This window comes from Heterodontus francisci, chromosome 16 (assembly GCF_036365525.1).
Source record: "Heterodontus francisci isolate sHetFra1 chromosome 16, sHetFra1.hap1, whole genome shotgun sequence".
In the NCBI taxonomy this organism is placed as follows: domain Eukaryota; kingdom Metazoa; phylum Chordata; class Chondrichthyes; order Heterodontiformes; family Heterodontidae; genus Heterodontus; species Heterodontus francisci.
In genome coordinates, this window is record NC_090386.1 from 31,576,923 (window position 1) to 31,604,896 (window position 27,974).

The 27,974-nt window shown below is 41.4% G+C and overlaps 2 protein-coding genes across 4 annotated transcripts in view; one reads left to right on the top strand and one right to left on the bottom strand.

Annotated features, from left to right (window-relative positions):
• The window catches only part of LOC137378047 (AP-1 complex subunit gamma-1-like), a 215,158-nt gene that overhangs the window by 164,511 nt on the left and 22,673 nt on the right, over nt 1–27,974 (bottom strand). Inside the window, exon 1 of one of the 3 annotated variants that reach the window (XM_068048104.1) lies at nt 18,806–18,872. The exons of 1 other annotated variant lie outside the window; for it this stretch is intronic. The gene's annotated coding sequence lies outside the window, so the exon portion shown is untranslated. Of the gene's footprint in view, nt 1–12,918; nt 12,938–18,805; nt 18,873–27,974 lie in introns of those variants that run through there. One more of the 3 variants, XM_068048105.1, reaches the window with a different exon arrangement.
• LOC137378050 (tumor necrosis factor receptor superfamily member 5-like) overlaps nt 22,129–27,974 on the top strand; it is a 34,814-nt gene continuing 28,968 nt past the window's right edge. Inside the window, exon 1 of the mRNA XM_068048109.1 lies at nt 22,129–22,820. Coding sequence (XP_067904210.1) covers nt 22,773–22,820 — 48 coding nt within the window. The 5' untranslated portion in view covers nt 22,129–22,772. The remainder of the gene's footprint in view (nt 22,821–27,974) is intronic.

The window sequence follows — 27,974 nt, forward strand, 5'->3', positions numbered from 1 at the left end:
CTGACTGTTTTCACTTATCCGTAGTCCGGAGGTGGGCACTGGGGAGAAAGAAACAGAAACCAACTGTAACACCCAACCCAAGATCACCAGCTTTGTCAATCACAGTATACACATCTTTACCTAACAGGAAGCTTCAACTTCACACATTCAAAACTAAAACAACCTAAATAAGAATTGTTGCAGGATTTAATATAAAATGCCAAAACAGACAAGATTAAGAACATTTGGGGCACAAAATTTAAAACGCAAAATGTATTTCAGAAATTCCTCAACATACAATTGGAAATTCTGGAAACTTTCCAAGTTAACTGCACAGAGAAGATAAGTAATAAAATTGCATCAAAAATGTTCAGAACTACTTAGAAGTCACTGATAAGTTTGGAAGATAGATAAATTCTGTAACTTGATATTTTGGGATACTCATCCCATGCAATTTCTTAGTGGCCTTTCACCTTAAAATTACCTGCCAGTTCTATAAAATCAGTCAGGTTATCATTTGATCAGTTTTGCGTGGGTTTTAGCAGTGTTATCACCTTAAAACCTGAATGTAATAACAGTGTTGGGTTAAACACAGTCAATGATGGGAGACTATGTGATTCAGATTCTGTCAATTCAATAGCAGTTACGCTTAAAAGGACCTGCATTTATATAGCGCCTTTCACAATGTCAGGACATTCCTAAGCAAAATGCTTCATTGGCTGTGAAGTGAAATGTAGTCACTGCTGTAACGTAGGGAGACATGGCAATGAATTTGCACACAGCCAAGTCACACAAACAGCAAATGAGATAATCTGAATTTTTTGGTAGTGTTGATTGAGAGATAAATATCAGCCTGGGCACCAGTTGAACATTCCCACTCTTCAAATAGTGCCATAGGATGTTTTATGTCCATTTGAGAGGGCAGCTGAAATCTGCATTTAATGTCTTGCATGAAAGATGGTACATCCAACAGTGAAGTGCTCCTTCAGTACTGCACTGAAACTTAACCTAAATTATGCGCTCGAGTGTCAAGTGGGTGGAACCTGAACCCACAAACCTGAATCACAGGCGAGAGTGTTATTGCAGAGTGAAGGTCAAAACCTCAGCTACGATGGGATGGGGGGGGCAGGTGCTGCAGAATCTCTGGATGGATTATTACTACAGTCATTGACACTGAACCTTGTAATGGATATAACTGGATGTTATAGATACAGTTAAATAAGGTAGCTGTAGTACATTGAATTTTGCACTGACTTCAAGGTCTTCCAATTCTGCAAAGAGTTAAGAAACCATTACAGCCAGTGGCTGAGTGGGCTGTTTTACACAAGACAGCTCCAGAGCCAAATGATATCACATATAGAAGGCTCTTCTTTGAATGGCAAACACCAACTCCACACTTCTGCAACATGCAACTAAAATTCTTCCTACAAACACAACCACAAAAAGCCAGAGGCAATCTGCCAAATTTAGAATTGACGCCATGAAGAACACCAAGTCACCAATGGTATCAACATCGCATTGTACTGAAGTGGTAGAACACAAACTTTAAATTTCTAGCCAGAGTACTTCAGAAAGTGAAGGATACCAGTTTGATTTAGCTTACAGATCCTCAATTCCTCAGCACAGACAACTGCGCAATATTTAATTAATGTGTTTAAAGAAAAATAACTGCTTTATTCCAATTAGTAAAACATAGGATAAATGAATCTGTCACACATTGACATCCCATGACAAACCAGGTCATTTTCACAATCTGCGATTTTGTTTTAAAATAGTATAATTTTGAAAAATTATGCTGCAGGAGAGCACGTTGCCAATGTCTGAATCAGGACACACAAACACAGCATCAGGACTTGCAGAGCAGCTCACTTCTAGAATACTGACTGCCTTATTCCAATTTTGTTCTGAGTGTTGATCCCATAAGTCAAATCTTCTCTTGTTTAGATTAGATTTAGATTAGATTAGAGATACAGCACTGAAACAGGCCCTTCGGCCCACCGAGTCTGTGCCGAACATCAACCACCCATTTATACTAATCCTACACTTATCCCATATTCCTACCAAACATCCCCACCTGTCCCTATATTTCCCTACCACCTACCTATACTAGTGACAATTTATAATGGCCAATTTACCTATCAACCTGCAAGTCTTTTGGCTTGTGGGAGGAAACCGGAGCACCCGGAGAAAACCCACGCAGACACAGGGAGAACTTGCAAACTCCACACAGGCAGTACCCGGAATCGAACCCAGGTCCCTGGAGCTGTGAGGCTGCGGTGCTAACCACTGCGCCGCCCCTTTCTTAGCTTTACTTTGACAGAGATATTACTGTGTTAATTCAGGCGCAGGAAATCAGCTCATAGAACATGAGCAGTATTGGACAGAGTAACTGTCATTGTGAAATTGAGTAAACTGTTATCAAGGTTCTCAGGTTGTAAGTAAGCTGCTGAAAATATAATTTTCCCCCATTTTAACTACAACTGTTCTGAGATTTTCAGAAAAGGCGAGATAAATCCTCCTCCTCAGTAATCCAGCACTCCAGACAACACCACTGAAAAAAATCTGTACTTACCGACGTAATATTACCGACGTAATATTTCCTCCATTCACTTCTATCAATTTTGATTGTATCAAAGAAAACTAAAAATCTTGCACATTGAACACAGAATACATTATATGCAATGTCCCATTAATGTAGAGCATTACAGCAGAGTATGCAAACTGAAAAGGCTACAGCCATTGTACGACAGCTTTATAAATAGATAAATTGGAAGTTTTAAGCTTAAATGTTACACAGTGATACAACATGCCCAAGATCTTGCTCAAGCATTGTCGAATTCTGAGATGAGGAGATTTTAACATTTTACTGCAGTGCTGAATTTGAGCACCTGCAAAACATATCCTCCATCCACATCAGCACAATTTTAAACACTTGGATCTGAAATTCAATTCTTCACGTTATTACAGTTATGAAAATTTATACATGTGAAAAAACTCAATGTGGAAGGCAACAGTAGTAATCACATACTCAGGAAACTCCAATGAACACCAGGGAAAATAATAAATTTGCATCAAGACCTTAAGAGATCTCAAAGCATTTTACAGACGCTGTTACTACATATGCGAATGCATCAGTCATTTTGAACACAAGAGCCCGCAAATAGAAAAGACGTTTAGGTCCAGTTAATCTATTATTTTAAAAAGTCAGTAGGGCTGGAGCATTTCAGCTATGAAGAGAGAATGAAAAGGCTAGGGTTGTTTTCCTTAGAGCAGAAAAGGCTGAGGGACGATATGATTGAGATATACAAAATTATGAGGGGCATTGATAGGATAGATAGGAAGAAACTTTTTCCCTTAGCGGAGTGGTCAATAACCATGGGGCATAGATTTAAGGTAAGGTGAAGGAGGATTAGAGTGGATTTGAGGAAAAGAATTTTCACCCAGAGGGTGGTTGAAATCTGGGCGCCTGAAGAGGTGGTAGAGGCCGGAAGCCTCATAACATTCATGAAGTATTTAGATGAGCACTTGAAATGCCATAGCATACAAGGTTAGGGGCCAAGTGCTGGAAAATAGGATTAGAATAGTTAGGTGCTCGATGGCCGGCACAGACACGATGGGCCGAAGGGCCTGTTTCTGTGCTGTATAACTCTATGATAGTTGATGGTTAACTGTTGGCCAAGATACCAGAGAACTCCTTTTCAAAGAATGTCATGGGATTTTACTGTCCACTTCAGCATGGCTTATTTTCTCAGTTGAAAGATGTTACTTCTGAGAACACAGCATTCCTTCAGTAGCTGTCAACCTAGGGTCTGGAGCGGGGCTCGAAGCAGTCATGGTCGGAGGACAATCATGTCATACAATGGTTTTACTGGGCATTTTTCCCACAAAAAATCTGGTATTTGCACCTTAGATTACAATTCTTCCTCTCCTCAACCACATTAATATTGCACCACGATGAAAAATATATTTATCAGCAGGCTCAGCTTTGCTGTCATCAAGATAAAAGAATCTGTATTGCATTAACCAAAGCCAGAGTTTTAATTCCAAACTAAAAACTAGGGTGTTGAATGAACACTTCACATCTATCTTCACCCAAGAGAATGAGGATGTATATATGGAACTCAGAGAGAGACACTGTGAGGTTCTTGAGCAAATTGTCATAGGGAGTGACAAGGTATTGGAGGTTTTGGCAGGCTTAAAAGTAGACAAATCTCCAGGTCCGGACACTTTGTGTCCCAGGATGCTGTGGGAGGAGAGGGTGGAGATTGCAGGGGCTCTGACCTTTATTTTTTAATTCCTCTCTGGCCACGGGGGAGGTGCCAGAGGACTGGAGAACAGCTAATATGGTCCCACTATTTAAGAAAGGTTGTAGAGATAAGCCAGGGAACTATAGACCAGTGAGTCTCACATCAGTGGTAGGAAAACTATCGGAGAAAATTCTGAAGGAGAGAATCTATCTCCACTTGGAGAGGCAAAATTTGATTAGGAATAGTCAGCATGGCTTTGTCAGAGGGAGGTCGGTCATGCCTAACAAACTTGATTGAATTTTTTGAGCATGTGACCAGGTGTGTAGATGAGGGTAGTGCAGTTGATGTAGTTTACATGGATTTCAGCAAAGCCTTTGACAAGGTCCCACATGGGAGACTTATCAAGAAAGCAAATGCACATGGGATATAGGGTAACTTGAGAAAGTGGATTCAAAATTGGCTTAGCTGTAGTGAACAGAGAGCTGTCTCTGTGACAGACGGCTGTTTTAGTGACTAGAAACCAGTGTCCAGTGGCGTACCAAAGGGATCTGTGCTGGGTCCCCTATTGTTTGCCATTTATATAAACGACATAGATGACTATGTGGGGGGTAGGATCAGTAAGTTCGCGGATGACACAAAGATTGGCCGAGTGGTTAACAGTGAGGTTGAGTGTCTTGGGTTACAGGAAATTATAGACGGGATGGTCAAATGGGCAGAAAAGTGGCAGATGAAATTTAACCCTGAAAAGTGTGAGGTGATACACTTTGGAAGGAGTAATGTGACACGGAAGTATTCAATGAATGGCCTGACACTGGGAAGTTCCGAGGAACAAAGGGACCGTGGCGTGTTTGTCCATAGGGCAGGTTAATAGGGTGGTGAAAAAGACATATGGGACACTTGCCTTTATCAATTGAGGCACAGATTACAAAAGCAGGGAGGTCATGTTGGAGTTGTATAGAATTTTGCTAAGGCCACAGCTGGAGTACTGTGTGCAATTCTGGTCACCACATTATAGGAAGGATGTGATTGCACTGGAGGGGTTGCAGAGGCGGTTCACCAGGATGGTGCCTGGGATGGAACATTTAAGCTATGAAGACAGGTTGGATAGGCTTGGGTTGTTTTCGCTGGAGCAGATAAGACTGAGGGGTGACCTGATCGAGGTGTACAAGATTATGAGGGGCATGGACAGGGTGGATAGGGAGCAGCTGTTCCCCTTAGTTGAAAGGTCAGTTATGAGGGGACACAAGTTTAAGGTGAGGGGCAGGAGGTTTAAGGGGGATTTGAGGAAGAACTTTTTTACCCAGAGGGTGGTGACAGTCTGGAATGCACTGCCTGGGAGGGTGGTAGAGACAGGTTGCCTCAGATCCTTTAAAAAGTACCTGGATGAGCACTTGGCACGTCATAACATTCAAGGCTATGGGCCAAGTCCTGGCAAATGGGATTAGGTAGACAGGCCAGGTGTCTTTAATGCATCGGTGCAGACTCGATGGGCCGAAGGGCCTCTTCAGCATTGTATTATTCTGTGAAAAACATTAACTTTTTGATGAAGCTTTTATCAGAATGGTCTGGTTATAAATATGCTATAACGGTATGCAATTGTCCAACTCTAGCTTTAATATTCAGCATGTTTATAAAGAATTATTTGTACTTTCATGAAATGATTTAATAAGTTACCTAGTATAGAGTTATTACCCTCAGACTGATGGTTACAACTTTCCAAGACATATGTATACTTGAATTACAAATTAGAAAAGTATTTTAATACCCAAGTTGGTTTTTGACTAATTACATTGCCTGAAGCAGGAATACATTTAAGGCAGACTCCATTCACCTAATGCGAGGAAGTTTCAGAGGATTTTGTGGCAAAGGTTAAATGAAGATCCACAAAAGCTTTCAGGCTGAAAATCCTGAAGGATTTAGACAATCACAAGAACCTCAGTGTTCAACGATGTCAAAATACTCATAGCACAAGTTTCTAAGTATCGCATAATAGTCAGAAAATTATAGCACACATCAGCTAAGACAAGGATAATGACTGAAGACAAATGATTCAAACTGACATGTTATAGAGCTAATCTCACAAATTTACCAAGGAGAGCAGCACTATCCTGCGTCACGACTGGCATATTACTCAAGGAGAGGCGCTGTAATCTATTTTGTTACGACCAGGTGAAAAAGAGGTCTAGAGTTCCCCTTCAGCCTTCACCTGGTCTTAACATAACAGGGTTTAATTTTAAACACAGTGTTTTTAGCTCCCCCTTGGTGAATCCTTGTTCACCACTTTCCAATTATAAGGCAAAGAAACCAGCACAAACAGGCTTTCTTAGGTTTAAAGAAGAAAAGTTGAAATTTATTAAACAAACTTTAATTTGGTTGATTCCTACTGATGACGTGCCCACGCTAGCATGCATATGCGATACACACATGCAAATAGAAACAGAAAAGAGAAGAAAAATAAAGTAGAAAAGTTTGAGGCAACATCTGAAGAGTTTTTGTTATGGTTCTTCGAGCTCACTGTAGAGTCCTTGATTGTTGGTAGATCTTGCTTTTTGTTGGAGCCCAGTATTCTTCTTAAACCTTGTTCGCTGTAGGAGACTTTTGTCTCCTGGGGTTCATGTGCCTTCAGCGCATTCAGAGGCTTGTAAGAAACAGATGAGAGCAGACAGGAGAGATCTTCTCAGATAAGGAGCAAACAAACTTTCTGAGTTCAAATGGTTTGTACAATTCAGAAAAACCCAGGTTGTCAAGCAGGTTAGTCATGTGACTAACTGGTCTGACCATATCTTGGATTACAGCAGTCTCTGGAATGTTCCTCTTACACACAATACCTAGTGATCAAGGTCCATTGTGGGTTGAATGCGTCAGGGAATGGTACTTTGCCCTTCCAATCACTGTCTGTTAATATGCAAATGTCTTTTCCAGCTATGGCTGATCTGTTTAACAAGTCCTTTCTTCACTCCAGTAACAGCTTAAAATCAATGTTCATGACAAAATTAACGTGCCTCATTCTTGGCAGGTGGGGCCCTAACATGACATCTTGATACTAACCAAAAGACAGCTTTAATACTGGAAACCTATCAAACAGACTCAAGACTATGCTGTAATTTGTGACACTGAATCTAACAGATGCTCAGATACCAGGCAAAGACCAGGAAACACTTAGATATTGTAAAGCTTCAAATTAAGTTATTGTTATGCTTATGATTAAGGTTCTGTTGACTTCTTGTAAACCACCAGCTTCCTTTTAATTGTAAACACCCAGCCTTAACCTTATGATAGCACTGATCACATCTTCTCAATTCCCAGTAAAATTAGTGTTTTAATACATCTTGTGTCCACCTCAGTTAGATTTCACACTGTGTTGTACTTATGATACTATGGGTTGACTGACCTGATTTGGTCAATAATCAATACCTTTCTGATTAAGTTAGAGGGCAGTCTGGAACAAGTCAAATTAGTCAAAAACAAATCCTAGACAGCAGATCCTCATCTAATTTGCAGATACAAGTGGAGGGTTGTGGGGGGGAGAAATTCATCTGATACCCTTCTACTGAGGCAGCTGCGTAATGGAATTTTAAACATACTAGGGGTATTTTGTAGAATAGCATTTATCTATTTGACAGCTGAGACTTGGACAGAGCACAGTGAGCTTTACTCAGCATCTAACCATTGTCACATTTGACTTGTAAGTCCCTGTTGTTGGCACTAGATGTTCACTGGTGAGCAAGCAGGAATGAGCATAAACACTTCAAATTTGAAAATTTCCCTAGATTTTGTGACGCAGCAGCCATCTGCTCTTGCATAAATGAATTTTGATCAACACTATATACAAATAAGGTCTTTGCTTTGGGAATGGGTAAAAGCAAGTTATTTTGTATTTATATTCCCTTGTAACATAGTGGTTACATTACTGTAGGAGTAATCCAGAGACAGGAGTTCAAATCCCAACATGGCAGCTGGGGAATTTAATTTCAGTTAATTAAATAAAAAGCTAGCCGAAATAACTGTGGCCATGAAACTACTGAACTGTCATAAAAATCCATTTGGTTCACTAAAGTCTGGTCTATATATGATTCCGGACTTACAGCAATGTGGCTGACTCAAAAACAAGCAAGCCACTCAGTCCTGCGTGAATTAAAGAAGGTAGTGCTTCACTATCTTCAAGGACAATTAGAATTGGACAATAAATGTTGACTGTGCGAGCAATGCCCACACCTGGTGATTTTTTTTTTTAAATCACATTTCATTTTCCCTGCACCAGTTCTCTAGTTGAATGGTAGACTTCTGCCATTGCTGCTAATAGCCCAATATACCTAAATCCTGCAATCTCCCTGTGGGACCTGGATGCTCAGCAGCTTCCCTTAATGGATATTGCTGAGATTAGTAACTCGGGTTGCAATGTTATCGCTCTCTGGTTTGTCTTGTTGGTGCTTCGACAAGCTGGACCACTAGTCCATTGATGCTTTCATAAAATTACTACAAATTTTTAAAGATACACCAAAATGGTTCTTCGAAACTAGGTTTTCCTATCGGTTCACTTTAAGCGCCCAGAATGCAAATCTCAAGGAGCTTTTCCAACAGAATGTTCGCTCAGTAATGCTATACCTACTGTAAACTGATACAGCAGGGAAAAATGTCAGACTAAAAGTTTGCATCAGGATGGCGTCTGATCTCTAAAGAAGCCTCAGGCATAGCGAGCTACCCCAGCTAACTCAGTTGGTAAATGTATTGTCTAGTATGAAATCAAAAATCATCATAGACGAGACAAATGGTTAATGAGACTGCTCAAACTGAACTTGGGTGAAAAGAAACAAACTGAACTGAGGCTTCAGCAGAAATAAAGTGAACTCAGTTGTTCCATGTTCTGGAGATAGGAACCTGTCTAACTACAAAAGGAGGTATATATCAGCAACAACTTAGCTTTAGCTATTAAAAAGGAAATCTTGACAAAAGTTAAATGTTCAATCATATCACCAGAAGCTCATGATACTATTTTTGTGATGAGTTATTTGACTTGTTGGTTGATTGAGTTAATCCTAATATTTTAGCTAGAGAAACAAAAGCCAGAAGTTGCCAACTTCTGTTAATGATAAAAATATTCTTCTGCCTACAGCCCAGGTAACCACAGAGAATTTGATTTAAGGGGCCTTGGCAAGAAGCCAACTTTAGTTATTTAGAGAAGAATTCTGCACTGGATTTCCAAAAATATCATAGCATTCTGGCAGGATATGGAAAAATTTATTCATTGTGCCCAAGGATTCTGCAAAGTTGGTGTAAAATTCTAAAGTTTGAGGACATTTTAAAATCCGGTCAAATGGCTGAAGTAGCAGTAGACCTTGGATGGAAAGCGATTAAGTTTGTGCTTGGACAGCGCATTCCTTTGATTGGGCATTAAGCCTGGGTGCCTAAAGGTAAGACACTAGCAAACATGATTTGGAAAACTGCCTTGGAATCAATCATATTCATCTCTGAAAGCAGAAATAGAAACTCCACAGAATGGGTCTCTATTCTTTTACAAGCAGTGGTGCAAGATCTTCACAGGATGCTAATGATTACGTTGTCAAAAATAGATACACATTAGTGCATTGGTGAATCCATTCTCAACCTACAATGAACAGACAGACACTTAAAAGTACAACGCTGAGGAAGCTATATGCTTAAATTTTGAACTTTTTTTTTAGAACTGAATGTGTTACTGGGATATTTACATTCAGCATTTAATACAAGTTTGGACCACTTCCCCCACCCCACATCCCCCAGTTGCTTTAGAAATCACAATGGCTTTTACAAATATAAATTATTGCCGTAGTTTTAAAAACAAATAGAAGAGCCTAGAAGTTTATTCTTTCAATTCTAAAGTGGTGCTTTTAACAATGTTGGACAGCAATTTGCTCAATAAAAGTATATGAATTAGTCAAAAATGTTACCACTTTCTTCATTATAAAAAAGCAACATCTAAACATTAAATATTGAAATTTCAAACAAAATGATCTGAGCAATTAGACTCAATACACTATACAGTAAACAGGAGTAGACAGCAGGTTGGTAACAGCAAATATCTCAAAGAAGAAACTTCACCAAAATGGCGCATTTCACATTACATTACAGGGGACTCTTTACTCGAATAATAGTCAACATCTCCCACCAGACATCCTCAGCATCAGTGTCAAACATTTAAACAAAAGAATTCAAGAAAATGGTATGGTGCCCCCAATGGCGTGGAGGCAACACCATCATCTCAAGCCATCCAAACCAGGCCAGTTCCATACTTGGGCTGTGCTGTCAGTTGATAGCTCTACTGCTGCTGCGGGTCCTATTACAATCAGCTGCAACTGATTGGGCGGCACAGTGGCGCAGTGGTTAGCACCGCAGCCTCACAGCTCCAGGGACCCGGGTTCGATTCCAGGTACTGCCTGTGTGGAGTTTGCAAGTTCTCCCTGTGTCTGCGTGGGTTTTCTCCGGGTGCTCCGGTTTCCTCCCACAAGCCAAAAGACTTGCAGGTTGATAGGTAAATTGGCCATTATAAATTGTCACTAGTATAGGTAGGTGGTAGGGAAATATAGGGACAGGTGGGGATGTTTGGTAGGAATATGGGATTAGTGTAGGATTAGTATAAATGGGTGGTTGATGTTCGGCACAGACTCGGTGGGCCGAAGGGCCTGTTTCAGTGCTGTATCTCTAATCTAATCTAACTCCACAAAGTTAAGAAAAGGGATAAAAGTGCCCAGGGCACACACTCCCAAAATTTCAAACAGAAACCCCTGCTGAGATCAGTGCATGGACACTGCAGAGGATACAATTGGGTTCAGTCATAAAGCTTGGTCACATGAGAAGAATGGCTTCTTGCCAGCCTTCTGGCACCTTGATTGGCAACTATGAAATCCAGCAGTACAGGTGAGAAAGCAGAAAATCCAGATTTTGGATTGTGGCAGGGGAGGAGAGAATCACACAATGAAAGACATTAAAATGACCAATCCTTCACACATACAAGTGCACATTTTCTCTTTCTAAAAATAATGCACGCGTGTATACAACATTCACCTGTGTTTTGGGCTCATTTTTCCATTGCAAAGTGATGCATATTCAAGAAAAAAAGTTATAAAAACTTCACTACCACAAGTCTGTTTTTTTATTTTTAAATAAAAGATAATCAGCATATCCCCCTCTTTAAAAAAAAACAGACACTAGGTTAACTCAATAGTCTCTGCTGTAAACAGTTACTGGAGACCAGAATGCCTGGCAGAGGATAGTACTTGTATATTTCTTGGAGTGCAGATTGTTTGAACACTAAAAATAGCCTCAGGCCACTCAATCACTCCATCCAGCTTCCTATTTACCAAACCACCAAATTATCATTTGTCAGCACTCCATTTTCTTGCCTCAGCTTTGCCAGGCAGCCTCCTTAACTGAAAATCCAATTCTGCTTGTCCAAACAATACAGCTGTCTCGAAAAGAGGGAGATTTTCACTTTATGACTTGCTGCCATCAGTCATTCTCTGCACCATTCACATTCAAGTCCAGTCATTTAATGGGAAAGGGGGGAAAAGCAGCCAAGATTCCTAAATGAAATTATATTGCATTTCTGCTCATTTCTCCAATGACAATGAGAAAATTTATGATCGAATGAAGTCCATCAGACTTGAGAAATCTGCGTGACCTAAATTACCTTGTCTCCATCCTTTCAGTTCTATAACACAGCAAAGCAGGGATATGGGGAGGTGGGGGGGGGGGGGGTGAACGCTTATTTGAGAAGTTCCATTTATCAATCAAAAATACGTTTTTGATATGGGCTGCAAAGATAATATGACTAGGAAACACCCATGTCCAAACTATAGGCCAGCAGCCCATCTCAGTCAGAATGCTACAATGGACTGCAGTATCCTGAGCAGGGAAAATAAATCGGCCAGGATGATTGCTCCCTGTGCGGGGAATGTGTGAATGGATATGAAACACTGAATTGGACTTATCTGCAACACCATGACTATTTGAGCAGCCTGTTTTCAAAGTCTAGGTCGATATAGGAAGAATAGCCACCTGGACTGAGGTACCAAAGAGTAACTGATACCTATAGAGCTCTACTCACACACAAGTCAACACATTAAGAGGAAGAGGTTTGGGGGAAATGCCTTAGATAAGAGATTTTTTTTATCCACATTGCACAATAGTGGACTGCAACAGTGAATGTGATTTTAGTCACTCAAGAACAGAATTACAAATCCTACACTTTTCTGCATACAGTTAATCACAGTGGATGTACATACCTCTGTTACACAAGTTAAGACAGCTGTCTAGAAAAGTAGACAATTGGATGAACAATGCTGCAGTCACTACACAGATACTGTACGTCATATAATGCAACCAGTACAAATTTAAACATTCAGTACTGCAGTGCTGTCAACATGCACTGAAGTGAAGCATTGAGGAAAACTGTGTGCATCTGCTTTAGAAATGCACAGAAATGAAAAGAAACACAGGATACCCCACGGTTAATGATATACTATAGAAGAAGTGGTTACAAGTGAATTGGACAGATAGCTCTAGGCAACGTAGTTTACACAAGCTTCTGAGAAATGTCACTGATATTGACCTCAGGCCTCATTCTGATTAAAATGCCCACTTGTGTGGGCACTCATTTCTATGGAGGAATAGCAATGCTGAGCACAATCGCACAATACTGCAAGTGTCCACTTACTTTCAGAGCGCTGGTCTTGAGCTTGAGGTTCCACCTTTCTCAATAGACAGAGATCCCTTCTAAGTTTAAGTAACTAACTTAGCATAATTGAATTAATTATTAGAGCTAAACTGTTTTAACCTTTAAATGTTAAGAATGCAAAACATACCCTTTTAGTACAGGGGGAAATAGATCAGCTCACAAAACTGCTACATGACAAGAGAAAAAAGACTTGCATCTATATAGTGCATTTCACGACCACTGGACATCTCAAAACACTTAAATAAAAGCAAAATACTGCAGATTCTGGAAATCTGAAATAAAACCAAGAAATGCTAGAAATACTCAGCAAGTCTGAAGCATCCGTGGCGAGAGAAGCAGCATTAACTTTTCAGGTCAGAACTGATGAAGGGTCACTGACCTGAAACGTTAACTCTGCTTGTCTCTCGACAGATGCTGCCAGACCTGTTGAGTATTTCTAGCATTTCTTGTTTTTATCTCAAAACATTTCACAGCCAATGAAGTTTTTTTGAAGTGTCATCACTGTTGCAATGCAGGAAACACAGCAGCCAGTATGCGCACAACAAACATCCACAAACAGTAATATGATAATGACCAGATAATCTGTTTTTTTCTTGTGATGTTAATTGAGGGATAGATATTGGCTAGGACACTGGGGATAACTCCCCTGCTCTTCTTTGAAATAGTGCTAAGTGATCTTTTACATCCACCCAAGGAAGCAGATGGGGCCTCAGTTTAACATCTCATCCGAACGATGGCACCTTCAGCAGTGCAGCATTCGCTCAGCACTGCACTGGAGCGTCAGCCTTGATTTTTGTGCTGGAGTGGGACTTGGAACACAGAAACTTGTGATTCAGAGGCAAGAATGCTACCAACTGAGCCACAGCTGTTACGGAAGTGAAGCATTAAGGAAGACAGTGTGCTTCAGAAACACACAAATGAAAAGAAACGCAGGATACCCCACCGCTACTGACAGAGAAAGAGGCACCACAACAGCCTGAATTGCAACATCAAGCAGCACAGTTTGACAAATTTACTGAATAAAATGTATGCAAGATTTCTATCAATGACTGGGCAATATTCAACATTGTGTAATCCATCTGTGGGTATAAAAAAATTTACTGTCTTTATAAAAAAAAAGTGCCTCTGTAGCACCTAAGGTGCTGAGTTTTGTGTACTAGGAACACATAGCAGGAATTCAGGATTTCAGCAGGAAGGAAAATCCTACAGGACGAATTGACCTCAACTTACAAAATGTGCTCTGGTAAGTGAAGTTCCAGGTCAGGAGCATGAGAGCATAGAATCGGAGAATTGTACAGCAGAGAAGATGATCATTTGGCCTATCAAGTCTGTGCTGGTGCTTTGGAAGAGCAATCCAGTTAGTCGCACTCCCTTGTTGTTTTCCCATATTCCAGTAATTTCTTTTCTTAGAGTATTTTTTCCTGCTGTACTATTCTGGTATAATTTTGTCTAGGGTGAACAAATGAGGAAAAAGCTTAGCTTCTTTACTGTAGCCGTTAAAAGAAATTCATACAAGTTCTTTATCTGCTGTATCTGGTCTCAATATTGCTTCCTATGGTCAAGGATATTGTCCAGAATGATAAATGAATCTCACTCTGTTGTATGTAAGTTAACTGTCAAATGTCTTAAGTGACAATATTTTTAGGGGTATTTTACCCTGTGGATCAATAAAAAAATTCTTATATTTACGTGCAGGCTAAATTGATTTCAAAGAATGAGCAAGGTTTTACATGAGGGACAGACCATGGCCTTTTTAAAAATAATAAAGATCCAAGTTAGACAAGCGCTTGGCTCCCACTGGCTCAGTTGATAAAGGAAGTATGCAACTAAGTAATTCATATCAGGAAGGTTGGAGGTATGATTCCCAGTCTGTGCCACATTAGCAGTTACCTGGCTAATGGTAGAAGGACTAAATTGACCTTCACATTTTGGGGAATGAGAAAAAATAATCAGCTAATGTTCCTATTCTTGCTTGCAATCCAGTGATTTCATTGGAAAACTGTGCGTGCACATATCAAGGTAGACTGGATCTTGCGCAGCTGCAATGATTCACAGACAAAATAGCCTGCTGACACTCCATGCTTCAACTCACTCAAGAAAAATGAACTTATGGAATCATGCTTCAGTCAGGTTACTAACCCATTGTTACAGCACTGTCTTACAGAGCCCCATAAAAGCAATCCCTAAAGAAAAGGAACGCTACATTAAAAAAAAGGCACGTCACAGCAAGCGCCTTCAGTAGTAGTCGACCCCGCAGTGGACTACTCATTAAAAGAACTGCTACTGCTTATTAAGCCACACAGGCCACAAGCATGTCATTCTATTCCTGGTCTAGGGCAATTCATATAATGTTAATTGGGTGGTAATAGGAGGGGTGCTACAATCTGCCTCAGGAACTCTGCCACTCATCATCGCTTTCCAGTCACGCTCATCAGATCATCCTCCGCCATCGCCACTATAATAACCCCTCCACTCCCTTTTCAGCATTCCGAAGGGACTGTTCCCTCCGCGATACCCTGGTCCACTCCTCAAAAACCCTTTCCCATGGCACCTTTCCATGCAAGCACAGAATATGCAACATCTGTCCTTTTACCTCCTCCCTTCTCACTGTCCAAGGTCCCAAACACCCCTTCCAGGTGAAACAGCGATTTACTTGTACTTCTTTCAATTTAGTATACTGTATTTGCTACTCACAATTTGGTCTCCCTGTTGAAGAGACCAAACGCAGACTGTGATTGCTTTGCAGAACAGCTCTGTTCAGTCTGCAAGCACGACCCCAAGCTTCCCATCTCCACCTTGCTTCCACCTTTCTGTCCTTGGCTTGTCGCAATGAAGCTCAAGAAACAGCAACTCATCTTTCAACTGGGCACTTTACAGCCTTCTGGACTAAATATTGAGTTCAACAATTTTAGATCACAACCTCTGCCCACTTTCTGTTTTTGACATGTTTGCTTTTTTTCTCATTTTTCTCTCATTTCTTTTTCTTTGTTCTGGGACAGCAGCTATTCATTATCCTGCCATGCACAGCTTCAAGGTACATCTTGTGTTTCTTTGCTTGTCCCATTACCACTCCCTTTGGCCTTGCACAATGAACACTTTTAGCATTTAATCTCCCCTGTCTCCCACCTTGTCACAGACCTTCCTTTTTGTTCTTCCCCCTCCACCCCCACCCCACGCCTTCACTTGGGTAAAAGCTATTACATTTCTAACTTCACCCAGTTCTGAGCAATGGTCACAGACCTGAAACGTTAACTCTGATTCTCTCGCCACAGATTCTGCCAGAGCTGCTGAGTATTTCCAGCATTTTCGATTTTTATTTCAGATTTCCAGCACCCATTGTATTTTGCTTTTGACACTCACTTGTATTGCAGGTACGGGCGCATCAGGCAAGGATAGGATCAGGTATAGCCACACAGCACCTCACCAAAGAGCAAAGGGCAAAACCAGGCATGGATGTGTGGGTTCTCAAATATCAATGGTAAAGATCCAAAATTATATGCTCTTCCCAGAAAATGCTCTGTAGCTGCCTGGGAAAGTACTGAAGAACATCTACAGAACCATATCCTGGTAGCAGCCAGGGCCTTTGGATGGCAGAACCAGTGAGAGAATTGGCCAAGAAAAATCCAGTGGACATTTCACAGTGAAGTTTTTCATACTTCAAGGGATTGCTTCCTGGCTTAGATAATGACAGTAAATGAATTCAGGAAGTCAAAGTCTGCACAAGTGGGGAAAGCCCAGGAGACTTCCTCCCTTGCCTGTACTGTTCAGTGGAATTTCTAGTACACCATTGTCTCTTTCAATTCATAAGAAAAACTCCCAGTCATTTTTCCTGTAAGTTTGGTACAAAATTCTGGTGCATCAGTGGTCAAATTTGTTTTCCCCCCTTTCATGCAACCACAACCCCCCACCCACCCCCCCTCGCAGCCAACCAAACTCCCAAAAAAGAGGAAGGAAGGAAAGAATTCAGCAGGGTTCCTTTGTGACATTAGCTGAATCATTTTCTTTTCAGGATAGAATCATATCCTGAAAACTTCGAAACACATTTTATTGTTGAAAGACTCCCATTATCCTAATTCCAGTGTCTTCTTAGCTAAAGTAAAATACAATTGTATTGAGTCTACAACAGACAGAAGAGTTTGAACCCATATTGTCAGGATGAAAAGAATAAATCTGCTACACCACCCAACTCCCATTAACTGCCATCATCACTGGCAGAATTGCCAATAATGCAATTAAACTATTTGTTATTTTAAAAAATCTTTTCATATCAAACAGAAAAACACTGCTGCCACCCTGCCAAAGGAATTTAAAATGTCCACAGACTTGACAACCAAAGGCTGCTAATCCCTGGCCACCTTCAGCCATATCCTAGTTTTCTAGACAACAATTTGCAGTGATGGCTGCAGCTGCTTGTTATCATGTCTCGTGCATCAACTGCTCTGGAGGGTTCAATGCACATTAGTACTCAAGACATTTTTAAGTAGTGCCTTCCCTTGGGGCTGAAGCTAGAACACACCCTTGTTTCTGAAATATATACAGTTTTTGAAAAATCACTTCTTTCCATAATGCACCTGTCAGTTGAAGGACACATGAAAATGTAATCCTGCGATAAGCGTGTCTTATTTTAGGGAATTTTGCCACTGATACTCATGAATAATATACCCATCTAGTGCACATTTTTAATGTTTGAAAAGCACAGAGTTACTGCCTTTATAAGTGCATTTTAACTGTGTTTACTAACTAAACTGTAAGAAACAATCCTCCTCTCTTCCAAGAATCAAAACTCTAATCTTCAGAAAGGTAGCATATTTTTCATGGAATCCCATGATCCCCCATTCAGCAGATACTGCAGAATCCCACGAGCCCACACATCATATTCTTTTCAGAAATGAAACCACAGAACACTGCACAGAACGACAGATGCTTGGTGAGTTAAATGCATGGAACTTAATTTTTGCAGTTCAATGCACTGAGGTATCCTACATTACACAGCATTACATGCACAGGGTGCACCTTGTGAGCAAACTCAGATGATCCTACGAAGTACACATTTTACAGCAGGAACATGCAGATTTTTGCGATCTTGTAGCCTTTATATAATTGCACACAGCAAATTTTCTTCATTGTCAATCACCATCTATGCCGCAGAAGGACACATCACTGGCTAATTTTCAACCAAGAGTGGGGGGGGGGGGGGACCTTTTAAGTTATGCAGAAAAAGAATAAGGCAACTAGGAAAAATTGAAGTACAGATGTGCCCCATGGATCTGGGGCTTGTACCATACCTGAACCGACAGCAAACTCCACTGGAGCCATACATACATCTATAACATACTACTGATCACCCACTATTTCTAGTCAGTCACATTCTTTCCTTGCAGCAATCTGACACTACCTGTAATGGTTTGGAGAATAACAGGATATTTTTTTCTTTTTACCATACAAGATTCTGTACCGGTATTTTCCATTTTTTTCCACACAGCTATACCTTTAAAAAAAAATCCCACAGTAATTTGGCAGCAGCACATTAATCATCATTGTGGAATATACTAAGAGTGACAGGGGTTCAGGCCCCACGACCCCCAACCCCGCACATTATAGCATGTGAATAAGGAATACCAATGGACGTGTTTGGACTGGTCCAGGTGAGGGGCCCGGCCCAGGTGAGGGCTGCCTGAGCACCTGTCACTGTGGAGGATGGGCACAAGGGGAGGCGCAGCTCTCCTCCTCACTCCATCCTCCTGATACACACGCATAACCGCCTTTCTGAGAGTACTTCAGCCCCATGTCGCACTCGGGCCGCGTCCTAAGGAATTAAAGGATAATCGGCCACCGCCTACGACTGCTGTCAGCCCCCAATACTCACCATAACCCAAAGCACAAACCGACAACAGCCTCCCCGCTAAACCCTCTAGCCAAAAGATGGCGGCCGTTGAAAGTTAGAAAAGGCCCAATGCGCATGTACGACAGCACGCCGCGCATTCTGGGACCTGTAGTTGTCTCCGTCGTCGCAGGAAGCGCCGTTGGCAAGCCGCTGGACTACAATTCCCGGCAGGCCATACGCTGTAGACGTTTTCCTGTGGGCGGAGCTCTGTGCACTATGGAAGTTGTAGTTTCACGCACGGCTCCAGGTCGTAGTGGGAGTCATTGCTTAATTATTACACTGGGAGAAGCGCGGGGACTTTTCCAGCTATCCAATTCCAAAAATCCCCCTGGAATTTACGCGGATTATATGCATCCAGTAAATTGCAGCAGGTAAAGGGAGAAATTGAATTTTTCAGAGCCTGCAAAGAAATATTTCCCCACATCACTTTGTGAAAAGAATTGCATTGTCACAGCCGGTGGTCTATTAATCCGCTTTCATTTCCTAAGTTGCAAATATGCCAAGTCTGACTTGTAAATCACACAATCTCACTATTTTCTTCGCATATACCTGACTAAACGATTTTTACTGTAACTTTTTGTAATGACTCAAATTTTGACAAATCTTTGCTAAAAAAATTAGACCGTTAACAGGTACTTTAGCCCCATCATAAATCTTTCTATTTATGTCTTATACTTCTGTCAAACTGAGTTATTTTCACCGGTTGTTGAGGTGATAACGATGAGTCGCAAATGTAGAACATAGTAAATTACAAGAAATAGGAGCAGGCCCCTCAAGTCTGCCTGATAAATGTTAACACAGAAGTGTGCCCAGAAATCACGATGAGGTGAGATAAGGTTTGCGAACAAAGGATGTGTATCATATGTAAGGTTTTAATGATATATTGATGTACTGGACTATTATACCACTTTAAAATGGATTGTTATACAATACTAGTGGACATTCTGTATCATTGCTCATGGTGAGTCAGTGGATACGGTATTTTAAAAGAGAATGAGGACTATTCTTCTTTGGCCCCCTTGTCTCGAGAGACAATGGGTAAGCGCCTAGAGGTGGTCAGTGGTTTATGAAGCAGCGCCTGGAGTGGCTATAAAGGCCAATTCTGGAGTGACAGACTCTTCCACAGGGGCTACAGATAAAATTGGTTGTCGGGGCTGTTGCACAGTTGGCTCTCCCCTTGCGCTTCTGTCTTTTTTCCTGCCAACAGCTAAGTCTCTTTGACTCGCCACTCTTTAGCCCCGCCTTTATGGCTGTCCGCCAGCTCTGGTGATCACTGGCAACTGACTCCCACGACTTGTGGTCAATGTCACAGGACTTCATGTCGCGTTTGCAGACATCTTTAAAGCGGAGACATGGACGGCCGGTGGGTCTAATACCAGTGATGAGCTTGCTGTACAATGCGTCCTTGGGGATCCTGCCATCTTCCACGCGGCTCACATGGCCAAGCCATCTCAAGCGCCGTTGGCTGAGTAGGGTGTATATGCTGGGGATGTTGGCCACCTCGAGGACTTCTGCATTGGAGATACAGTCCTGCCACCTGATGCCAAGGATTCTCCGGAGGCAGCGAAGATGGAATGAATTGAGACGTCGTTCTTGGCTGACATATGTTGTCCAGACCTCGCTGATGTAGAGCAAGGTACTGAGGACACAGGTTGAAACACTCAGACTTTTGTGTTCCGTGTCAGTGCGCCATTTTCCCAAGCTCTCTTGGCCAGTCTGGACATAGCAGTGGAAGCCTTTTCCATGCGCTTGTTGATTTCTGCATCGAGAGACAGTTTACTGGTGATAGTTGAGCCTAGGTAGGTGAACTCTTGAACCACTTCCAGAGTATGGTTGCCAATATTGATGGATGGAGCATTTCTGATGTCCGGTCCCATGATGTTCGTTTTCTTGAGGCTGATGATTAGGCCAATTCGTTGCAGGCAGCCGCAAACCTGTCAATGAGTCTCTGAAGACACTCTTCTGTGTGGGATGTTATACTATGTAGATAAAATGCATTATTATATAACTAGGTGATAAAAATTGAGAGGTGGAATTATAAAAACAAACTGTTTGTAACTTATTTGTCGATTGGAGCCAATGTTGATTTGCAACGAGCAGTGTACAAGAGTTTATAAACTATATAGTTTTACATCCATTTGTAGCTAAGCTTAGGCGCCGGGTTTATTTTAAATGGAAACCATTTGGCATTCTGTGTCATTGTGGCTGGGTCACATTCCTGGAATTCTCTACTGAACGGCACCGAGAGTGCCTACCCTACACGGTTCAAGAAGAAGGCCCACTATCACCTTCTCTCAGGGCAACTAGGATGGACAATAAATAGTCATCTTGCCAGCGATGCCTGTTGCTGTTGGGTATGGATGCTAGGATTAACAGAGATTAGCAGGACAAGAAACCATGCAAGTCTGCAGTTTTAATTTTTATATTGGGGCAATTATAGCAGGGCTCAGAAGATAAGCAAACTGAGCATGTGGAGATGCTGAAGGGGGAGGCGATGTATAGAGATGAGAGCTTGATCAGAGATCGTCTTACTCTGTGGAAAGAGAGTGAGAAAGTTACTGCAGGTGAAGTTACAGATAGGTGTGTTTTTTCTGTGAGATATTATAATTTTTGTGACAATGTAAATTTGCTAGTGTATCTCGGATGGGTTAGAAAGCACTGTGGCCAGTAACAGGGTTTTCTTTATTGTCCTACAGGACATTTACCCCACGTCTAATCGACAGTTTTTCACCTGATGTAAAACTTTCATACTGAGACATGTAGCAGTGTTACACCTCTATAAAACAGAATGTTATTACATGTTATGTGTCGGACTATTAGCCCACCTGAAATCAAGTGCTATGCAAGATATGCAAAAGTGATAAGTCACATGGCACTGTGTTGTGGAGTGGTAGCAGGTACATTCCTGAGATTCCTTGGAGTATTGTGATGTGAGGTTCAGGAGGTCTTGGGGGTTTGTCCTTTTGATTACTGGCGACAGAGTGGAGTGGAGCAATATTGTGATATCCACCACACAGGATTCTCTGATCAGGAATCACCAGTCTTGGAAGGTTCCAGTCATGCGTGCACTTCCAAAACTTTGTCTGAGATCCTGGGGATTCCTTTGGTGGTGATGCAGTGATGTCATGACATGGTCACTAAGTAGCTAAATTTGTTGGGGTTACTATTATTTTTAACTTTAGGTCGGGATGAGGAAACACAAGCAATAGAGCAAGGTCCAGTAAAAGTTCTCTTTGCTCCTCGCCCTGCTGACTGTGTCTCCAACTAGAACACTGTTTACACTGGCCAATTCGAGGCTGACAGCACCAGCCGTTATGCCACCTTTCTAGTCTATGCAATACTTCTGTGAACCACCTAAGAGGCGATCGACCTAACGTACTGGCGTACAACCCGGCCTTTGTCCAGAAAAGTCACCTTTGTGCCATTCCGTGAAAGAAAAGGGTTTCGTTCAGTTAAACTGTTCGAAAAAGAATTAAAGTTTAAAAAAAGATTTTGCTTTGTGAAAAGGGAACAAGTGAAAGACTCTTGCACCGGAAGTCAGACGCTGTCATTTTTATGGTTTCAAATCCAAGTGCAAATAATGAATGAATTTTATATCATCTGAATTTAACTTCTTACTTTTAAAAAGAGCTGATGTAACTTTGGTGGGAATAACGGTCCTGACAATAGCCGCAAAACAAAAGCAAAACAGAAAAGTAATGAGGTGAGGTGGGTCCGCGGCTGGAAACCCCCTGTGGAAAAATACCCAGAAAGGGGAGGAGAGAAAGGAGCAGCGCTCTCTATAAATTTATCTTTCTCTGTCCGATCGCAACGAATTTGCAACAAAAAAGCCATCGCTTTGGACAAGGAATTCAGTGTTCATTTGGGGAAAAAATAAGCATTCATTCAAGATCGTGAAAATAATTGGCAGCAAAAAAGGGGGGGAAATCTGGTGCGAGTTTTGGTCAAAATGCTGAGCCCACGCATCCTGGTTTGCTGCATTTTATGTCTGTTTCAGGTAAGTTTCAGTTAGACGAAAGTTTATTTCGGGTCCAAGTAAATACTGAGAGATCATTTAAAATTGAGTTAGATTGCTTCCTTTTAAAACCATGTATTTTTTTTTAAACTAATTTCTTTCTACGTATAGTAAGCGAGTACGGAAGGCAGAGAAAACAAAGACTAGAAAATAGACGACAAAAGAGTTATTCAGTGATTAGTGGTATATACATCAATGCAATGCAAGGAGTCCAATGAATAAGGCAGATTAGCTGAAGGCACAGATAGACGCTTGTAAGTATAATATCAGCAATTACTGACATATGGTTTAAAGAAGGGCAGGAATGGCAACTGGTTGCAGGGTTTTCAGACAGGGATAGACAGGTTAAAAAGGAGGGGGTTGCAATATTGCTTAAAGGGACAATCGCTGCAGTAAGAAGGGATGATATGCTAGAAGGATCATCAAATGAGGCCATATGGGTTGAACTAAGAAACATGTACACTGCTGGGACTACACTATAGACACACGAAACAATCAGAGGGAGATCGAAGTGCAATTATGTAGGCAAATTGCTGAGAGGTGCAGAAACAATAGGGCAGTAACAGGATATTTCAATTACCCTAATAGTAACAGGTATAAAATCAGTGTAAAAGGGCACAGAATTCTTAAAATGCATTCAGGGGAACTCTTTTTTAAGCCATTATGTAGCAAGCCCAACACGAGAAGGTGCAGTTCTGGGTTTAGTTTTAGGAAATGAAGCTGGGCAGGTGGAAGGGGTATCAATGAGAGAGCATTTTGGTGGTAGTGATCATAATTCAGTTAGATTTAACACTGTTATGGAAAAAGACAAAGGTAGACCAAGAATAAAAGTGGGGGTCCATGCAAACATTGAAGTTAAAGAGGATGAGTATGAAAAATTGGATGAGATAAACATAGTGAGGTAGGAAATATTAAGTGGTTTAGCACGTTAGAAAATCACCAGGCCCAGATGAAATGCATCCCAGGCTGCTAAAAGAAGCAAGGGAGGAAATAGCAGAGGCTCTGACCATCATTCTCCAATTCTTTCTGGCCACAGACATGGTGCCGGTGTACTGGAGGACTACTAATATGTACTGTTGTTTAAAAAGGGAGGAAGTAATAGACCAAATAATTACAGGCTAGTCAGCCTAATCTCGGTGGTGGGCAAAATATTGGAAAAAATTCTGAGAGACAGTATAAATCATCGATTAATCAAAGACAGTCAGCTTGGATTTGTTAAGGAAAGGTTGTGTTTGACTAACTTGACTGAATGTTTTGTGGAGGTAATAAGGAGTGTCAATGAGGCTAGCTGATTTGATATCGTCAACATGGATTTGACAAGGTCCCATGTTGCAGACTGGTCAGAAAAATAAAAGCTCATGGGATCTAAGGGAATGTGGTAAATTGGATCCAATATTGGCTCTGGCAGGAAGCAAAGGGTAATAGTCAACAGGTGTTTTTGTGACTGGAAGACTGTTACCAGTGAAGTTCTTCAATGATCAGTACTAGGTCTCTTGCTTTTTATGGTATCTATCAATGATTTAAACTTAACTGTATGGGATATGATTAAGAAGTTTGCAGATGATACAAAGATTGGCCATGTGGTTGATAGTGAGTAAGAAAGTTGTAGACTGCAGGAAGATATCAATGGACTTGTCAGGTGGGTGGAAAAGTGACAAATGAAATTCAATCCAGAATATTGGGAGGTAATGCGTTTGTAGAAGGCAAACAAGGCAAGGGAATGGACCAAAAATGATGGGATACTGAGAAGTGTAGAGGAACAGAGGGACCTTGGAGTGCATGTCTACTGATCCCTGAAGGTAGCAAGACAGGTAGATAAGGTGGTTAAGAAGGCCAACAGGATGTTTTTCTTTGATAACTGAGGCATTGGGTATAAGAGAAGGGAGGTTCTGCTGAAACTGTATATAAATAAAACTAGTTCAGTCACAGCTAGAGTACTCCATACAGTTCTGGTCACCGCTCTGGTTACCACATTACAGATGTGATTGCACTAGACAGGGTACAGTAAAGATTTACGAGGATGTGGCCAGGAATGGAGAATTTTAGCAATGAGGAAAGATTAGATATGGTGGGGTAGTTTTGTTTGGAACAGAGGCGGCTGAGGGGAGATTTAATTGAGATGTATAAAATTATGAAGGCATTGCATACTGGGGTCGTAGATTTAAAGTAATTGGTAGAAGGATTAGAGGGGAGTTGAGAAGAAATTTTTCACCCACAGGGTGGTGGGGATCTGGAACTCACTGCCTGAAAGGGGGTTAAGGCAGAAATCCACATCAAATTTAAAAATACTAAGCTTTGTATTTGAAGTGCCGTAACCTACCAGGCTTTGGACAAAGCTAGAAAGCAGGATTAGGCTGGATAACTCTTTCTTGACTGGCACAGACATAATGGGCTGAATGACCTCCTTCTATGCTGTAAGTTTTCTATGTTTATATGATCGAAAGAATGGATATTCATAAATATTATAAGAACATCAGTGATGCAGTTTGCAGCACATCGTGATCCAAGCCATCCATTTGCTGCCCTGTCCCAAACCTGTAGGCAACATTTGCTTCTTATCACCTGGGATTAGATTAATAAGCAACTGGGAACCATCCAGTGCAGGAGGTCTGAGGAAATTAATGCAATAGTGAGGAAAGATAATAGCTCTGATGATGTGGAATCTGTATGGGTAGAGCTGAGAAATACTAAGGGGCAAAAAACATTAGTAGGGGTTGTATATAGACTCCCAAACTGTAGTGGTGATGTTGGGAATGGCATTAAACAGGAAATTAGAGATGCATGTGATAAAGGAACATTTATAATTATGGGTGACTTTCATCTGCATATAGATTGGGCAAATCAAATTTGTCATAATACCGTAGAGGAGGAATTCTTGGAGTGTATATGGGATGGTTTTTTGGACCAATATGTTGAGGAACCAACTAGAGAACAGGCCATCCTAGACTGGGTATTGTGTAATGAGCGAGGAATAATTGACAATCCAGTGGTGTGAGACCCCTTGGGGATGAGCGACCATAATATGATAGAATTCTTCATCAAGATGGAGAATGACGTAGTTGATTCTGAGACAAGGGTCCTGAATCTTAGTAAAGGAAACTACGAAGGTCTGAGGTGCGAGTTGGCCATGACGGATTGGGGAACGTTACTTAAAGGGATGACGGTGGATAGGCAATGGCAAACATTTAAAGAGCGCATGGATGAAATGCAACAATTGTTTATCCCTGTCTGGCGCAAAAGTAAAACGGGAAAGGTAGCCAAACCAGGGCTTACAAGGGAAATTAGAAATAGCATTAGATCCAAGGAAGAGGCATATAAATTTTCCAGGAAAAACAACAGACCTGAGGATTGGAAGCAGTTTAGAATTCAGGAAAGGAGGACCAAGGGATTGATTAAGAAGGGAAAGATAGAGTACGAGAGCAAGCTTGCGGGGAACATTAGAAACCTTTACAGTCAGTTTTTTAGGTACGTGAAGAGAAAAAGATTGGTGAAGACAAATGTAGGTCCCTTACAGTCAGAAACAGGGGAATTTATTATTGAGTGAGTGGTCAAATGCAAAGCAGATGCAGTATAATGTGGATAAATGTGAGGTTATCCACTTTGGTAGCAAAAACAGGAAGGCAGATTATTATCTGAACGGCTATAAACTGAGAGAGGGGAATATGCAGCGAGACCTGGGTGTTCTCGTACACCAGTCGCTGAAGGTAAGTATGAGGGTACAACAGGCGGTAAAAAAGGCAAATGGTATGTTGGCCTTCATAGCGAGAGGATTCGAGTACAGAAGCAGGGATGTCTTGCTGCAATTATACAGGGCCTTGGTGAGGCCACACCTGGAATATTGTGTGCAGTTTTGGTCTCCTTATCTGAGGAAGGATGTTCTTGCTATAGAGGGAGTGCAGCAAAGGTTTACCAGACTGATTCCTGGGATGGCGGGACTGACGTATGAGGAAAGATTGAGTCGGTTAGGATTATATTCGCTGGAGTTCAGAAGAGTGAGGGGGGATCTCATAGAAACCTATAAAATACTAACAGTTCTTGACATGGTAGGTGCAGGAAGGATGTTCCCGATGGTGGGGGAGTCCAGAACCAGGGGTCATAGTCTAAGGATACGGGGTAAACCTTTCAGGACTGAGATGAGGAGAAATTTCTTCACCCAGAGAGTGGTGAGCCTGTGGAATTCGCTACCACAGAAAGCAGTTGAGGCCAAAACATTGTATGTTTTCAAGAAGGAATTAGATATATGTCTTGGGGTGAAAGGGATCAAAGGGTATGGGGCGAAGGCGGGAACAGGCTACTGAGATGGATGATCAGCCATGATAGTAATGAATGGTGGAGCAGGCCCGAAGGGCCGAATGGCCTACTCCTGCTCCTATTTTCTATGTTTCTATGTCTGCAAATTGGATTCCAGTCTTTGCTGGGTTACTTGATCTCAGGTGACATTGCTCTAAGGCTGCTATGATTGGTCTCAATGCCCTGGGTTAGTGATGGGAAAGAGAAAATGGGGTTCCTGCATCTGACTGCTATCCATTGACCCTTGTTAGGAAGTCTGGGTGAGGGTCAACTGTGATCCATTGCCTGGTAGACTGGTTTTGCTGGCAACCACTCTGTAGATTCAGGAATGAACAAAATATGTTGGGCGAGGCACAAGACAACTGCTGGTGAAAAGAAATGACTGGGTGGGAGAGCAGGTAAAATGGCATTTCCTCTGTTGTTGATTATTGTTTAATTGCTAGTTTTCACCTGTGACTTTGAATCTCAGGGGGCCATTAGTTTGTATTATGTGGATAACACTCAATATTACTTATGGCTGCCAATTGTCAATCAGTAGTGAAACTATTGTGAAAGACTATCCTGCCTATCAACCAACATTTTTCAGTGTGGTGAGAATGTAGAACTCACTACTGCATGGAGTGGTGGAGGTGAGGGGAAACTGGATAAGTGCATGAAGAAGAAATGAATAGAAGCACTTCTTGATAAGGTGAGATGAAGTAAATAGAGTGGGAGGAGGCCTATGCAAAGCATAAACAGTGGTGAAGACTGGTTGAGCTGAATATTTCTGTCCTGTAAATTCTGTGTAATTTAGTGCTGAAGTCCCAAGGTGGGAAAGGTAATTTACACATTGTGCTGCACTTGTGT